At 39.7% G+C, this 18,145-nt stretch overlaps 1 protein-coding gene and 1 long non-coding RNA gene across 6 annotated transcripts in view; one reads left to right on the top strand and one right to left on the bottom strand.

Moving 5' to 3' along the window:
* LOC118530903 (uncharacterized) overlaps positions 1-13,130 on the top strand; it is a 39,299-nt gene extending 26,169 nt beyond the window's left edge. The window contains exon 4 of the long non-coding RNA XR_013450486.1: positions 12,992-13,130. This is a non-coding gene — a long non-coding RNA (uncharacterized LOC118530903). The remainder of the gene's footprint in view (positions 1-12,991) is intronic.
* Positions 1-18,145, bottom strand: part of GANC (glucosidase alpha, neutral C) — a 70,512-nt gene that overhangs the window by 4,836 nt on the left and 47,531 nt on the right. For 4 of the 5 annotated variants that reach the window (XM_036084615.2, XM_036084620.2, XM_036084617.2 and 1 more), the window contains 8 exons: positions 17,274-17,370; positions 13,101-13,202; positions 11,354-11,597; positions 9,882-9,946; positions 8,429-8,505; positions 4,204-4,278; positions 2,092-2,205; positions 548-660 (listed from right to left, as the gene is read on the bottom strand). In XM_036084615.2, coding sequence (XP_035940508.1) covers positions 548-660; positions 2,092-2,205; positions 4,204-4,278; positions 8,429-8,505; positions 9,882-9,946; positions 11,354-11,597; positions 13,101-13,202; positions 17,274-17,370 — 887 coding nt within the window. The other variant, XM_036084622.2, reaches the window with a different exon arrangement.

Below are 18,145 nucleotides of genomic sequence, written 5' to 3' on the forward strand. Positions count from 1 at the left end.
CAGAAACAAGAAAAGGATGCACACTTCTCACCATTTTTGTTTAACATAGTACTGGACATCTTAGCCAGAGCAATTAGGCAAGAAAAAGAAATAAAAGGCATCTAAATTGGAAAGGAAGAAATAAAATTGTTTGTATTTGCAAATGGAAATAGGGAGAGGCTGGTAAAAGGGTACAAACTTTCTGTTATAAGATGAATAAGGTCTGAGTATCTAATGTATAAGATGGTGACCACAGTTGACAATACTATATTGTATAACTGAAATTTGCCAACAGAGTAGAACTTAAGTGTTCTCACACACACACAAAAAGTAAATATGTGAGGTGATGGATGAGTTAATTAACTTGATGTGGGAATCCTTTTACAGTATATACATGTAGTGACTCACCATGTTGTACACTTTAAATACGTTAGAATTGTGCTTGTCAATTATTTAGTGAAGCTGAAAAAAATACTCCATAAATGACCATCAATAATTTAAGTAGTACCTTAAAATATTAGCTGTGTTTTTGAGGATCGCATATTTAAGAAAGCACACAGCTTTTTACCTGTTGATCAAAACACCTGACAAGAATGAAAACTTCCTGTGCAAGAATTGCTTCTGGTGGAGGTATTGGAATGAATGGCCGTCATCGAGATAGAATTCACCCATGGCAGAATCCTGGAGAGTGAAACATAGAAACATAGATAGAGAATGTGCTTATATAATAGCTTACTAGGAAAAGCATGTCACCCCCTAAAGGAAGTAAAAAATTTGTGAAGAATTTTATTAAACAAAAACTTAATATTCAAGTTGTACAATGTAGTCATATAAATATATACATTCAATACCCATTAGTGAAATAATATGAATAAGGAAGTCACGTTAAGAGGAGCTCAAAGAGTTAGATCTTGTTGAAAAAAATTTAAACTACAAAATATGGTCAGTGGCATAGGTGGCTTCTTTGAAAAAAGTTCACAGAATGAAACTAAAGCTAAAAAAATTTAGTATATAATGGATGAGATTAGCTATCTTTAGAAGCCCTCCACTTACAGGATAGCATCTAGCTCCTATTTCCTTTCAGTAGGAGGACCCCTCTGGCATGTCAAATAAAGTCACAGCAGGCCAATGGCCGTTTACTGTTCATTGACAATGCTTGATGTGCTATGGATCTTGAGTCTCTTGTATTTATTCTGTGGTCTGAGGCTTGTAATTTGGCCCAATAAGAATGTCTAAGTGAAACAGATGGGAAAGCAAGCTTAATTATTTTATATTTGCATAAGAGTACGAATTTGTGTTCAGTCCTGTAGAAGAGGAAGAGTTTGTGTTGGTACTATAGGTGGGCAAATGGACAGGAAAGGAGTCTGCTATAGGTTTCATTTGGCTCAAAATATCTTCTAAAGGGGTGCCTGGGTGGCTCAGATGGTTAAGCGTCTGCCTTCGGCTCAGGTCATGATCCCAGGGTCCTGGGATCGAGCCCCGCATCAGGCTCCCTGCTCAGTGGGGAGCCTGCTTCTCCCTCTCCCTTTGCCTCTCTCCCTGCTCATGCTCTCTCTCTCTCTGTATCTGTGTGTCTCAAATGAATAAATAAAATCTTAAAAAAAAAAAAAAATCTTCTAAAAAGGACATACAAATTCTGGATCCTTCTGAGCTTTACCCCAGATCTTAGTTGTTTGAGCCATCTGATGAGAACAGAGTCATTGTGTGGGGCTGGTGTTCCTGAAATGTTGCATAGATATAGGCACCTTTTTATAGGAGACTGAGTTTTAGGGCTAATCCATGTGGCAGGCTGACTAGGCCCAATGGTCAATTAGTCCAGTGGTAATCAATGACAAGCTGCAGAGCACCAAGGGTCACAGTGCCCCGGAGGAAATTTTTATCATTTCTAGTTCTTAGAGTTCTCTTCAGAACAATTCCAGAAAAGCCAGGTAAGCTGGACAATGATTCAGAAGTGATTCAAAACTTTGATTTCTAGAAAAACATCAGAAGCACCCATCCCATCACTGGGGCTTATCATTTTTACATAGTGTCACATACTCAAGAGGCCACTACTCCTGTAAAGAGATAAAGTAGTAACGAATGAGATGTGTAAAGGTAACATTTTCCAAATACCTTAGTGCTTAGAGCCACCCGGAGTCCATATGGGGAATCAGTCATGTAGCCTGTGGATTTTCCTATAGTCGTCTTTATTGGTATTATACTTCCACCTCGCTGAAATACCGGTATCTATAACAGAACAATACGCTCAGGGAAGGAGTATTCATAGAAAGCAATTTCAATGTAGAATCTAAAAATATTTCATTATACAAGACTCCCATTCTTTACAAGTATAGACTCAAAGGTGAAAGAAATTTGTGAGCACACAGATGGAAAATATGGAAGCCATGGCATTAAAAGGAAAAGAGTTCCAAGACTAAAAAGTGGTCCCTTTTTTAATTATCAGGGAAACTTCTCACCCTTCATCAATTTGTTATCTATTCTGCCTATCCTATCAGTAGTTCCTATTTTGTATTTTTAATTTTCTTGCCAAATAATACACGTATTTATTTCTAGGGCCCTGCTAAGGAGTGAGTTTTTGTGCCTGTGTAAGTAGGCCCACATGTATGTATGTGTGCATATAAAATATTATGGTTTCTTGGTTTCAGGGAGATGACTCTGTCCTTACTAGAGTCTACACTCTTCCTGCTCCCTGCTTCCCTGAATCACCAGGGTGACGGACTCAATTCTGAGAGTAAATTTGTGAAACTTCTGTTGTAGAGGCCACCAAAGACACCTGAAGTGACTCTAACCACAGGGTTATAAGCATGGCCCATACCTATGGTTCTGGAATGGCATTCCCAGTAAGGAAAGCCCAGGAAATTTCCTGCGTCCCCATACAATCCTCTGTAAGGAAGCTCTTTGGATCATACGGGGGCTTGTACTTCGCTCTGAGTACAAGAGGGAAAAAAGTACAAGAATATAAGTGAAGTTGGGAGTGACGGTGGAGTAGTTAAGATGTCCATCCTCTGACTCACAGTTGGCAGCAAGAAGTAAAGCACATTTATCTCCCCCTCATCAACCAATCACTTCTTCTTTTCTTTTTTCCCCAAAGACCGAGGTAGTAAGTTAGTAAAGAATGGGCTCTGAAGTGGGAGTGCAGCTGACCTGGGGTCTTATCTCAGTTCTGCCACAATCTAGCCACAGCCCCGGACAAGTAATTTAACTTCTCTGAACTCAGTTTCTTCACCTGTAAGCACGAGGGATTGGAGTAGATGAATGTTAAGGTCTCTTTTAGATCTGAAAGTTGACATCTGAAATCGTTTCATTATGGAGTTCATACTACTGATAACAGCTTTAAAAAATAACGTCAATATATCTGTATTAATCCTAACACTACTTAGGGTCTGCAGTAGTGGTTGTGATTTAGCGGCAAGAGCAAACTTCCCTTCACAAGTTCAGTCTGGATGGACCCCCTTGACTCTACCATCGTAACTGACAGCCTTCCCTTGGGCCTAGAGGGCCAGGGTTACAACTGAAAACTCATGTTTTGTGACTTGGTCCTGTAGGAGGACATTCTGTATGGTGTGTGTGATGACCGCCATTTTTACTCCGTTTTCAGAGTTATTATTTTTCTTAGGCGTACAAATGGAAATATATGGGGAAGAGCTGTTTGTCCTTGACGCTTCATACTGTGAAATCAGGCTATATGTGGATACTTTTATCTCACGTTTTCACGGCTTTATTGGTATAATTCACATGCCATACAACTCACCCATTTAAGGTGTACAATTAAATGTTTTTAATTAGAACACTAATGCCCTTGGTTCTTTCTATGTAGGCATATGGTATGGACTGAATGTGTCCCCCCAAAATTCATATGTTGAAGCCCCAACCACCAATGTGACTGTATTTGGAGATAGGGCCTTGAAAGAGGTAATTAAGGTTAAATGAGGTCAGAAAGTGGGGCCTTAACTGATAGGATTAGTGTCTATAAGAAGAGACATTAAGAGAGCTCACTCTCTCCCTCTGCCACGTGAGGACACAGCCAGAAGGTGGCTGCCTACATGTCAGGAAGAGAGTCCTCACTAGGAAGTGAATTGTTGGCACCTTCATCTGGGACATCTAGAACTGTGAGAAAATAAACTTCTGTTGGTTAAGCCACCCTGTCTGTGGTATTTTATGGTGGCAGCCCAAGCAGACGGATATAACACAACAGGTAAAAATAACAGCCTGAAAATGACTTACGGTGTCTAAGGCTACCGGGATCTTCACAGTACGTGCCCCTTCCCAATGAGCAAATGTTTTATAGTCATACCAGACCTGGAAAGGAACAGACCCTAATGAAAAAGAGTATATGAGCAAGTCTGCTCACGATCTCATTATTCAGTAAAGCATTCATTTATCTGGATTTCAAGTAACCAGAATGCTAAAATAAGTATAATTTAAAAAAAAATCTTAAGTAGAAGTTAGCAAGAACATATGTTTTTAAGAAGACCCCAAAAGGACTAACCTAGTACTGTGATGGATTAAGTTCACTAAAAGGCCATTCATTTGTCCATCCATCCATCCAAATTATTTACCCAACAACCTACCACATGCCCAGCACTGCTGGGCACGCATGAGTGAACAGAAAGACAGAGTTCCTGCCCTCATGGATTTTATAGTCTGGTTGTCTTATAAACTTAATGTGTTTATAGTAAAAAAGATGATGGAAGAAAGAAAAAGCAGTAACAAGGAAGAAAAGCACATTGTGAGCAAATAAATTACAAATGAGGCAGGAGAAAAGGGAAGTGTCAGAGAAGGACATAGACCCAGGAGAAAGACAAATGGAAACTTGGATCGCTACTATAGTATCATTTTTTAGCAGAGTACAATTCAGGGACAAGGTTCAAATTCTTATCTGGGATCCTGGTCAAGGCGGTTTAGTTGCTGAAGTACCAAGAAGGTCCTACAGAGTAATTTGATAGGACAAATCCTTAAGACATCACCACCACCAGCAGCAGCATGGAAACAAAAACCTCTTTTTCTCTTTTTTAGCCCTGTATGATTTCTGGCAGCCACAGTCTATTTCACAAGGTCACCTCCTGGGATTACCACATCCTTTCTAGAGCTGCCCTGTCCCGCAGTGAAGGTGAGAGGGCTGTGGCCTGACCATCGTCAGCTCCAGTGAACTCTCAATTCAACAGGATCAACCCCACCTTGTCTCTGTATTATCTTTGGCTGGATCCAATTTGCTAATGTTTTATCAAAGATTTCTGTGTCTGTGTTTATGGGAGATATTGTCTTAGCTTTCTTTGACAAATTCCAGTAGCTTCAGATAGAGTAGTGGGAGTGAAAGGTAAAAAATAAAACAAAACAAAAAAATGGACTTAAATAAGATTTTGGGATTACCTGTCTACCATTTCCAGAACTAATCAGAGTAAGAGGTATATGTATAGGGTGTGTACTCTGATGCTATACACAAAGGTCCCCAGCCTTGGAAGAGTAAAACTGGTATAAAGTACTATGTAGATCAGACCTAGTGCTCAGTCACCAAGCTCCTCAGCAAGTACTTACTGAAGGCCTACTACCTGTCAGGTACCCTTCTAGATGCTGGGGATAGAGAGTGAACATAACAGAGGAAAATCACTGCCCTTAAGAAGCTAACATTCTAATGGGAGAGAAAGATCATCAACAAAACATATCAGTAAATATCTAGAATGTTAAAGGTGTCGGGTTCTGTGGGAAAAATGAAGGATGAAGGGGGGCTGGACAGTACTGGCGCAGTGGGAGTGGTCTGTAATCTTAACTAGGTGGTCAGAGAAGGCCTCACTGAGAAAAAGCTATTCGAGCAAAGACTTCAAATAGAGGGAATGGGCCATCTAGAAATATGGGGAAGAGTGACAACGAGTAACTGTAGGTAGCCCCCTTGCACAGTGTGATGTGGGACTAGCTAACTGGTGAGGTAAAAATCTGGCAAGAAATGGCTTGGCTCATCTACCTAGGGTTTTGAAGATGTAGTGAGAGAAACAATCACAGAACACTCAGGGAAATAGTGTTGAAGGAATATGTTATACAGTCATTGCAGTGTGCTTGCAATGATGATAGGTCATTAATAAAATGTTTTTATTAATTAAAAAATTAATTAAAAAATTAATCTGTGGCTACGTCAGAAGGGGAGCTAGTTCCTCTTAATGGGAGCCTACTGCTTTGTTAAAATCGACTTGAGAAACTCTCAGTGAAGTGCTTGGCAGGACAATTTATTTAGCTGTTGTTGTATTTAACCTTTTTCTCAGGTTTTTACTTGGTGGGGGAACCTTTATAAGGAGCCCTCATCTTCAGAACTACAAATTACTTGAGAAACCAAGAGGAAAGAACATAATTGATGAACATTCTGGAGAAAAGCCTGGGTACTGTCATATCAATAAAGACAAGCGTAGTGGGCTGAAGTGGCCCCTCAAAAAGTTATATGCACTTCCTAATACTGGGAAGGAGTGAATATTACTTTCTATGGTAACAAATTTGATTAAATTAAGGATCTTGAGATTAGAAGATTATCTGGGATTATCCAGGTGGGTCCTAAATGTCATCACATCACCCATAAGAGCAACAGAAGAGGAGACACAGACGCACAGAGAAGGCGCGTGAAGACGGAGGCGTAGATTGGAGTGACGTGACGTGGCTGCAGAGCCAGGAACCACAAGGACGGCGGGCGGCCGCCAGAAGCCAGGACAGAGCCATGGAAGAGATGCTCCCTCAGGACTGCTAGAAGGAACCAAGCCTGCCGACACCCTGGTTTGGGGCTTCAAGCCTCCAGAACTGGGAGAGGATACATTTGTGTTGTTTTAAGCCACCAGGTTTGTGGTAAGTTGTGACAGTGGCCTCAGGAAACTAGCACAAGCAAACACACAAAGCTGGATGGACAGAGACCACTGGCACCGGTGTTTCACGGTATTGCCACGCCAGCACTGGACAGTCCCAAGCAGCGAGCATGGCCGGGCTCAGCGACCTCACCACCTGCCTAGACAGTCCAGGAATAGATATATATATATTTTTTAATTTAAACTTTAGTTAATGTATAGTGTAATATTGGTTTCAGGGGTCGAATTTAGTGATTTACCACTTACATACAACACCCAGTGCTCATCACAGCAAGTGCCCTCCTTAAAGCCCATCCTCCATCTAGCCCATCCCCCACCCACGTCCCTCCATGACCCCTCAGTTTGTTCTCTGTAGTTAAGTCTCCCATGGTTTGCTTCCCTCTCCCTTTTTCCCCCATCCCGTATGTTCTTCTGTTTTATTTCTTAAATTCCACATATGAGTGAAATCATTTGCTATTTGTCTTTCTCTGATTGACTTATTTCGCTTAGCATAATACACTATAGTTCCATCCACGTCATTGAAAATTTCAAGATTTCAATTTTTTGATGGCTGTATATATATACCACATCTTCTTTATCCATTCATCTGTCAATGGACACCTGGGCTCTTTCCATAGTGTGGCTATCATGGACATTGCTACTATAAACATCAGGGTGCATGTGCCCCTTCAAATCACTATGTTTGTATCCTTTGGATAAATACCTAATAGTGCAGTAGGTGGGTCACAGGGTAGTTCTATTTTTAACTTTTTGAGGAGCCTCCATACTGTTTTCCAGAGTCAGTCCGTCTCACATCAGTTTGGTAACCTTCATGCCTCCTCCCCCTGCCTGTAGAAGCCTGTGGTGATGCTCCAGTGCTCAAGGACTCTCTCCAGGATCTGTCTCCTCCTTGCTCCCCATTCCATATCCTCTTTTCCTGGTCTGGTGCCCCGAGTTTCTGCCCTGCCTCTTCTCCTGGCCCCTCTGCATATATCCTTGGTCTGTCCCTGGAGGCTGTGGCTGTTCTTCTCCATGGCCCTCTGCTCTGCAGCCCAGGGGCTAATCCTACCTCTTCCCTGGGCCCTGCCTGGGTTCAATGCCCTGGGTTCCAGCAGTGCAGGATGATATTTTATACTGTGATAATAATCAATGACAATAACCAACAAAAGAGCTGGGAGGCTAGAGGAGCATAAAGGAAAGTCACCACTCTTACTTTTTACCCACTTTGGTGAGTGTCTGGAGACCAGGTTTTGGTACCAAAAACTTAGAATTTAGATAGAGCCAGAAACAAAGAGCAAAGTCTTTCTTACTTATGCTTCCCCCCAGCGACTGATACCTCTTAGCAGACTAAAAATTTCTTCCTGTGTTTACAAGGAGTCACTTACACAAGTCCAAGTGTGAAGGTAAAGAACCATGCTGACCTTCCTCGGTGTTCTCCCTATTCATCAATTTCTCCCCACTCTTCCATTGAGGTCATGACCTGCAAGAATCTTCAGTTGCTACAGGCATTTGGGCTGTCTTCACAACTGCATGATGCAGAAATCTATTTCCTAACAGGGGCTAATTCATCAGAATGAAGGGAGGAGATAGGAGACATGCAAGATACATGGCTGTTTGTCATATATTCTTACCTCATTTGATCCTGGCAGAAACACATCAACTGTGCTGGCTTTTGGTTCTGTGATTGGATGAACCAATAAAGCACTTCCTGAAAAACAGAGAAGAAATAAAGTTGAATTATCATTCCAAGAGGTCTGAAAACATCCTTCTCCTTTCAGTGCTTCTGTGGTTTTGGAGACCACTCAACCATGAACTTGGTCAAAGTAGAGACCTTGGTTAGTTGAACCAATGATTCATCAGAGAGACGCATTATTAGAAAGAGGTCTGGTGCTCAAACCAGTGACCGTATTCTTACTTATCATTCATCCACTTACGGCATGTTAGGATAATAGGGAGGGACCCTGACATGGTCTCTCAGTCTCATTTGCACATAGCCGCTAGTGTGCCGGGAGTCTGAACGAGCCAGCGCATTTCTCCGGGTGCGTCATTCCCTGCTGTTAGTGATTTTGAAAACAGTGAGCCTACAACTGTTATCCAGAAGTGTGATCAGCATGGATAGGAGTATATCCACGGGCAGTTATCATTAGGAAGGCTGTAATTCTCTTAAAGGCGATCTGGACTATTAATTTTGTTTTGACTGTGGCTCCACATGTATGTAAATTTCATCCATTTAAGAATTTACTCTTTAAAATTGTACAAATATTTACTGAGTTCCGGCTGAGTGCCAGGTATTATGCTAGGCTCTGGAGATACAGTGGCAAATAAGACAGTGTCCCTGTCCTCATGGAGTTTGCAGTCAGTATAGACAGATATTATAATTTAATTAGAGGCAAAAGCACAAAATGGAATGAAAGTTATGTAATAAGAGGGACTGACTTTGACTATAGCTGGGTGTAATTAGCTATTAGAAGCAATTCTGGTTAGGGAAATGTTCTCCAAGGGAGTAGCTATTTAAACTGAGACCTAAGAATGAGTGGAGAGGTAGCACTAGGCTTTTTACATTTTAGGATTTCTGATTTTTAGAAATAGGATGCACCTTTTGGGCAACTCTCTGTTGAGCTTGGTTTCTTGAGTCCTATTCCCAAGATGATAAACCTCCATATCCTGGATTTGGTGGTCAACGCTTGTTAAAGAAGAGGCCATCACCACCACTACCACCAATAACTCTGTTTTGCCCATGAAGTAAGCTCTCTCAATCCTTACTGTAACCATCTGGTCTACTGTTTTCTACTTCCATTCCCTACAGGGGTATCATTAGGCTCAGGAGTGAATCCAGAACAAGAATCTCAAATTGCATCCACAAATAGAATGGGTTTATGTGAAGTTAACAATATGAGAAGTGCTACCTGACCACAGAAGAGAGCTATCAGTCCACTAATACACTAAAAATCTTAATGACAGAAATTTTTTTTTTTTTGGTTTTCTTGAGATTAGGGATTGATTTTTAGTGCTCTTACATTAGGAAATATAACAAAACATAATTACAGTATTTATCATAATTATAATTAATCAAGAAATGCTCACCCAGCATGTATTCATCTTCCACACCAAAAGTGTCTAGTTCCTCTGGGAACTCTATCCACAGAGGTCTGGGAAAAGAAAAAAAAAATTCTTATTTCAACATCATTAGATGTTTTATTACTATTAAATCACTTTTATTTTCCATTTTATAACTATTCAAAGGAAACTGGAAAAGCCAAAGAGCCAAGATTCTTTTCATGATTTAAGATTTTATAAGCAATTGCTAGGATTAGTATCTTTTTCTAATGTTAAAGAGCTATCTACTTGCTGAAATGTTCCAATGACAGATTGAGAATTCTGGTACCTACAATTTTTCCTTCTGATTGTTGAGTACTAAATACTACTCTGAAGGCAGAATCAGAGCTCTGTACAAGTCCAAATGCCTAACACATTCAGTATGGAACAAATTAAATGTTTGTAAAACCATATTTTATAATGATATAAAATCTGTGCCATGTTTTCATGCTGTCACTGCCTTTCATGCATGCATCCTTAATCATTATCTATTTAAATGAAAAGAATTGGTTTTACTTGTTTTCAAGCAGGCAACATTTTTGGAGGGTTGAGAAACTGTTGTGTGGTTTTTGTTTTTTTTATTATTATTGTTTTACACAACTATCTAGGAGGCATTTGGGCTTATGAAGATAATAAAATCTTCATTATCTGTGCAGCTGGATATCAACTTAATGGTTCTAACTTTTTTTTTCAACCTCATGAGTAGAGGATATTTTTAAGTAAGAGAAACTTATTTTTAGTTTATTCACTAGCCTCTGTAAAAATATATCACTTTCCTACTGAATAGTAACAAAGCAGTAGTCTCAATCTGGCTGATGTCTAGAGTCACCAGGGAAACTTATAACAAATCTAGATCCTGAGACCTACCCAAGGAGATTCCTAGTAGGTCTGGGGGTGTGGCCTTGGAATCTAGAGTTTTAAAAAGCTCCCCAGGTGATTCTTATCTGAGCCAGGTTTAGGATCAGCTGATCTGGAAGCCTCGGTGTATTATGTGTCTCTGTATCATTCTCTAACCTAGAAAGTTGGTTTTTCACATCCTGCCTCTAAAATAGAATCAGAATATAATTTATACTATGGGAAAAATGTTCACCTCAAACTTGGAATGGTTTAGCTCTAAGGTAAGATACAGCCTAAGACTGGCGGAATAAATTGTTCTTCATGAGAGGATTCTTGTGGATTAAGTAGCGAATTCAGTTACAGCCACTTCCTTTTTCTTTGAAAAATCTGTCTCCTATCAAGTATTAACACTTGAATCACAAAATAGCAGGGGGTCCGGTTTTTCTGTGACCTCAACTCCTTGACCCTACTCACAGTTGGTGCTCAGTAATCTGAAGGACATTTGACTAAAAACACATGGCTTTTCTCTTGAAATCATTGTGTAATTACCCCCTTCCCCAATGGCCGGGGGTTTTCTGGTGTAGACTGGCTGCTGGGGCCCGCAACCGGGGAAGCCTGTTTACCTCATGACGGGCTGAGCAGCCACATGCGCGCGGTAGAACAGAGAATACCAATAGGGCAGGAGGGTGTACCGCTGCCGGACGGCTTCTCGGATGAGCCGGGTGTGTTCCTCCCCAAAGAGCCAGGGTTCCCGCCGCTTGGTGTTCATGGTAGCGTGGCCACGGAAGAAGGGCTGGTAGGCTCCAGCCTGGTACCATCGCACTAGCAGCTCCGCCTCTGGATTCCCGACGAAGCCTCCTACATCAGCTGATTAGACAGACAGAGGCCGAGTGAGGCAACCGGGCTTCTAACGAATGTTGCACCCAGGTAAGGTAAGGGCTTGAAGACTGCCAGGACAAACGTGCTGTGTGTGCACTCAAAGTGCCAGGACAACACTGTGGCCTGAAATTAGGGAGCACATATTTCAAAACTCAGCCTGTTTGGGGATCTGACAATATTCTTTGAATCCTCTTTTTCTTATCAAAAGGTCCAAGGTTTTGGGGCGCCTGGGTGGCTCAGTCTGTTAAGCGTCTGCCTTCGGCTCGGGTCATGATCCCAGGGTCCTGGGATCGAGCCCCACATCGGGCTCCCTGCTCAGCGGGAAGCCTGCTTCTCCCTCTCCCACTCCCCCTGCTTGTGTTCCCTCTCTCGCTGTGTCTGTCAAATAAATAAATAAAATCTTTTTAAAAAAAAAGTCAGAGGTTTTACTACAAGATCAACATTTCTGTATGTTCCCAAACCCAGAAATTGCAAAATGACCTGATTCATTAAGTCTGTGTTTAGCCATGTGGTGGGGGTTGACAATTGATTTTTTCTTTTTTTTTTTTAAGATTTTATTTACTTGACAGAGAGCACAAGTAGGGGGAGCGGTAGGCAGAGGGAGAGGGAGAAGCAGGCTCCCTGCTGAGCAGAGAGCTGGAGGTGGGACTCCATCCCAGGATCCCGGGACTGTGACCCGAGCCGAAGGCAGATGCTTAACGGACTGAGCCACCCAGGCGCCCCTTTATTTCTTTTCGAAAGCAGCAGCTCAAGCAAGATAAAAATTGTAGAACTAAAGAAAAACAATCAGAATTAGAGCTTTAGGTGTAATTTCATGCTTACTCCTTAAGCAGGATACATATTCCTTGTATGTGGACCAATGCCATAAGAAACACATCTATCAAAAAGTGACATTAACTTGCTGGGTTTTTTTTTGACATTAACTTGCTTCTATTCCTACCGAAAACAAGGAACAACTGGAACTAGCTAGTCATGCTGAGCAGCCTCCATATTGAGATTTCTCATCTGCAGAGAATTACTAGGATTTAGGGAAGGCAGCCCATCAGGAAATCATATTTTAACTAAATTTATCTTTCCCAAGAGCGTATCTTTTTTTTAAGTTAAAATATGTCATAGAATTTTAAACCTCCTGAGTAAAAAGCTTTTCTGTAAGGCTGATTTCTGATTTGCTAAATTCTTTGTACTCTTAATTTTTCTCACTTTGAAGAAGAAAAGGTATGTTTCAGGAAGAGAAACTCAGTTCTCAAGAGCATCTAAGGAGGAATCAGAAAGAGGGAAAGAAGCACTCGGGCTCTCTGATGACTTTATTTCAAGTCCGCATTTCAGACACACAAACTGCTTGGAAGCGTCCTTTCACTTTCCTCATTTTCTTGTTCCCACAGTTATCCCTGCCTGAAACCGCAAATGAGAAGGCATTTATGACCAGGCTTGACGGAAAAACACCCTCGCTTTTTATTTTCTCTCACTTCAAGCCTGCGGATATCATCTTACCTCCGCAAAAAGAGATCCCAGTAATGCTGAGGGTGAGTAACATAGGGATAGAAATTTTCAGGTAGCTCCATTCTGCTGTGTTGTCGCCCGTCCACACAGCACCTTGGATCACCGGTAACAAGTTATTTAAAAAAAAAAAAATCACACATCAGCCCATGCACTTGATTTCATAGATTCTTTATTTGAAATAGACAAGTTAATATAAAGGAAAGCATTTCTTTCTGACCTTAAAATATACGAATTCTGGGGCGCCTGGGTGGCTCAGTTGGTTAAGCGACTGCCTTCAGCTCACGTCATGATCCTGGAGTCCCTGGATCGAGTTCCGTATCGGGCTCCCTGCTCAGCAGGGAGTCTGCTTCTCCCTCTGACCCTCCCCCCTCTCATGGGCTCTCTCTCTCTCAAATAAATAAATAAATAAAATATTTAAAAAAGATATACGAATTCTGGTTTCAGCAATTAAAAAAATATATTAATCTTCTAATGTGAAAAAGTTCTTACAATCCACAAAACCTTTTGTGAAAATGTTCTGAAATGGCACTTATTTTTGAAGTATAACTCAAGCCTGATTTTAGGAGAAACATTAAAAAAATCAACTTTACTGAAATGTAATTTACATATAATAAATGTACCTATTTTAAGTGAAGAGTTTGATGAGTTTTGAAACCTGTAACTGTCACCTCAAGCAGGGTATAGAACCATTTCCATAATTGTAAAAGATCACATGGGCTTTTTTTCCCCCAGAAATAATGGCTTTATGCTTTGCTGATGTTGCTCAGACTAAAATTCTTTTTAAATGAATCCTCTTCATATGAATATTTAGTTAAAAAATCAATTTAGATTCAGAACATTCGTAGGATTCTGCATGAAGCGGCTTCTTTGTAGTGAATAACCCTCCACTTTACCCAACCATTGATCTGATTTCTTAAAGTCTTTTCTAGAATTTCATATAAACATAACATAAAACATACTATTTTGTGTTCTAGCTTTTTTCACTCAGCATAATGTTGTAGCTTATTCCTTTTTATTTGATGAATAGTATTCCATAGTATGGATCGATCACAAGTTGTTTATCCACTCACCTACTGAGGGACATCTGAATTCTTTCCAAGTTTTGGCTATTATGAAGGCAGATGCTATAAACATTTCTGTACAAATCTTTGCATGACATATGTTTTTCATTTCTCGTGGGTAACTACCTGGGAGCGGAACTGCTGGGTCTGTGTTCAGTGTATGCTGAACACTTTAAAAAATTCCAAACTGGGGGTGCCTGGGTGGTACAGTTAGATAAGCGACCAACTTGGTTTCGGCTCAGATGGTGATCTCAGGGTCATGAGATCAAACCCCACATCGGGCTCCGAGCTCAATGTGGAGTCTGCTTAAGATTCTCTCTCCCCCTCTGCCCACAGGTCCCCCTCCCCACCCCCCACTTGTGCTCTCTCTCAAATAAATTTTTTTTTTTTTAAAGAAAACTCCAAACTGTTTGGCATAGTGGCTATACTGCTTTTATAGTATCAGTACGTATGACAATTTCAGTCACTCTACATTCTTGGCAATACTTGGTAGTGTCAGTCTTTTTAATTCTAGCTACTGTAGTGGATGTGTAGTAGTGTCTCTCTGTGGTTTTAATTTGTATTTCCCTACAGACTAATGATGTTGAGCATCATTTCATGTATTTATTGATCATTCATATGTCTTCTTTTGTAAAGTGTCTATTCACATCTTTTGCTTAATTTTAAAAGTAGATGTCTTTATTATTTAACTGTAAAAGTTCTTTATATATCTTGGGTACAAGTCCTTTGACAGATATATATGTATATTGAAGATATTTTCTCTCAATCTGAAGCTTGACTTTCATTTTCTTAATATCTTTGAAAGGGTAGAGGTTTTTAATTTTGATGAAGTCCAAGTTAGCACTTTTTTTCCTTTTATGGTTCATGCTTTTTGTGTTCTCTCCAAGAAATCTTGTCTATCTCAAAGTCACAAAGATTTATGTTTCCTTTTAGAAGTTTTTGATTTTAGCTTTTATAGTTTAGGTCTATATTCCATTTTGAATTACTTTTTGTGTAGTGAGAGGTAAGGTTCTTTCCTCTCCCCCTCCCCCCACTCCATATTCAGGGTTCTGACACCATTTATTGAAAAACTCCTTTCTGCACTGAATTGCCTTGGTAACTCTGTTCCTAATTAATTGATCGTATGTGTGTTGGACTCTTTCTGGATTATTAATTCTGTTCCATTGATTTATATGCCTATTCCTCCACTCCCTCAAAAAAAAAAAAAAACCCTCTATAATTTAAGAGGAGTGGTACAGACTACATAAAGGAGACATAATAATAGTAGCAAGAACAATAGTTAACATTTTTCAAGTCCTTACTGAGCCAGGTGATTCTACTTTGCTTGTAGTAGCCCACTTAATCATCACAGCCCTACCAGGTAAACACTATTTAACTTCATTTTACAGATGACAGAAATATGGCAAACAGTGATTATTATAGTATACCCTGAGTAACAGTTATTATGTGGTAGAGGCAGGACTGAGCTCAGGCAGTCTGATTCTAAAGCCACTGCTCTTGATCACTGTATAGTAGATAAGAATTTGTGAAGATAGATTATATACCACTAAAGAGATCCACAAAAGAAAAAAATCTTACTAAATCTAGATTAGTCTGGAAGCATTTTTGTCTATCTTCTACCAAAATAGCTTTGGTAGCTATTTTTGTATTAATCTTCCATAGAAATTTTTGGCTGTTGTATGGCCAGCAAAGAAAAATCTTTTCAAGGGACTGTTTTGTTTTTAAGAGGTGCTCTAATAATTTTGCCTTGACTTCAAATAAGATAAAATGGTTTTGAAATCAACATGGCGGCATTCTCATCAAGAAAGAAAGTTCTTGTAAAAGCATGCACATCTTTTCATGTCTCATATGGTTGTTCAGTCAGAAGCGCTCTTTGGCTACTGGTCTGAGTGTAAGAGTTGACACAGTAGCGTTCTCTGCAGTGAGTCACTTGGTACACTTTGTGGCAGGCCAATAGTTTCACACAGCACTGAAGGCTAGGCAGTAGGCCGATATTTAAGGGATCAGAGGTTACTTAGTATGCACATCTTTTATCATCATTTTTAAACTACTTAAAAGTGTTTTCATTAAAAACACTTGACTTTTTTTAGTGATTAAAAATGACCCTTGTAGAGAATATGGAGAATAGAGATAGGTAAAAAGAAAAAAATTTAAAAATCATTCATCATCACCCAGGTACTAAACTTACTGATTTAGATTGCCATCTATATTTAAAAAAAAAAAAATCATGATAATATACTACAAAAACATTTAAGCATTCTGCTTTTTTTCCCCATTTATCATGATGTCACAAACATTTGCTCATGCAGTTAAGGCTACTATTTTAAATAGTCTTATAATAGTCTGTCATATGGATATATCATCATGTTTTTATAAATATTCCTTTATTTGGATTTTATTTCTTTTTTTGTTTCAGGAAGTAATGCTGTGGTGAGCATCTCTGCACATGAATATTTGCCTGAGATAACAATATTTTGGCCTTTTCCAGGGTGCCACAGGGGCTGGTTTTCAGGGCTGGAGGAAGAAGCCTAATAATGTCTATGATACAGGAAAGACTGGATTCTTCAAACTAGGACCTAAGCTCCCAGTTATTTATGCAAGGCCAGGGCACTTAAAATAGCCTTCCTGCTGGAAGATGGTTAAGTTGAATTAGATCTGCGTTAGCTAGTAAACTGAATCCAGTTATAGATGACCCTGACCACAAGCAACAGCCAGGCCTATTTTAAGCCATATTGCTAAGTGAAACAGGTGGTTGAAGGAATGTCTAAGAAGACATTTTTCCCCGGTTTAGATAAATCAAACAGACAGAATCAGAGATGACCATCCCAGCAAACAAACTGAGATACTCTCCCAGCAACTAAGTGTCCATTTCTTCAATGGGAAACAAGTAACTAAACTTTATTAAAATTGATGTACTCTGTCTCACAGGACAACAGGCATACTTCAGGGCACATCACTTGCTACAATCGAAGGCCCTCCCAATTGCCACTGAAAAGGAAGGCCTCAAAACAGTAGCAACATATGCCATAAATGGTTAAAAAAACAAAAAAAGGCAGGTTGCTAACTTACGTTTTTAAGTCTGATCATATGAGCCATTCCTTACCATACTTTTGTGATCCAGCAAAGAAAGAACGTGTAAGAACAAAGGGTCTCTCCTTTCCCTTAGATCGTTGTATCAGTCCTTCTGCGGTAGCCATTTGCTACAAAGATAAAGGAGAAAAATTTCAAAGGGATGATTAGATTAGGGCATTGTGCAGACATCCCTAATAAGCTACTGAACATGCAAAAAGTCAATAGTAGGTGGGAATATAAAATGGAAAATATGAAAATCCACCAAATAATTTTCATGATGTAATGAAACTAAATTCCGCTATCAAGAGTGGAAATTTTTCTTTGATTAAAAGAGAAATGAAGATAGTAAATAAGCTAGCATATTCAATGCTTACTATTGCTAAGCATTTTATAAGATTTTCTCTTAAAATCTATCGAACAACCTCTGAGATTGACTGTTCTCATTGATGAAAAAAATTGAGATTCAGAGAGGTTAAGTGACTGGCTCTGGCCTACATAAGAAAATTCTCTAAAGTAGTTTGCAGTTATAGCAAGAGGCTTTCAAGGAAGTAAAGCACAGTTCAGATAGTATGTGTTTATGTAGGCAGCAACTCCCACTGGAAAATATACCAGTTGGTGGGAGGGCCTTAGGAACACAGTTACAGGATGAAAATAACAAAGAACCATGGATATCAATTAGGGCAAATGACTGACAAATGTTTTGGATGTGACTGGCAAACGGAAGACAATTCTACCATCTTCTAATGAGAAGGCTAAGTAGTTTATTTTATTTTATTATGTTAGTCACCATTCATTACATCATTAGTTTTTGATGTAGTGTTCCATGATTCATTGTGTATAACACCCAGTGCTCCATTCAATACGTGCCCTCCTTAATACCTATTACTGGGCTAACCCATCCCC

This window comes from Halichoerus grypus, chromosome 8 (assembly GCF_964656455.1).
Source record: "Halichoerus grypus chromosome 8, mHalGry1.hap1.1, whole genome shotgun sequence".
Classification (NCBI taxonomy): Eukaryota; Metazoa; Chordata; class Mammalia; order Carnivora; family Phocidae; genus Halichoerus; species Halichoerus grypus.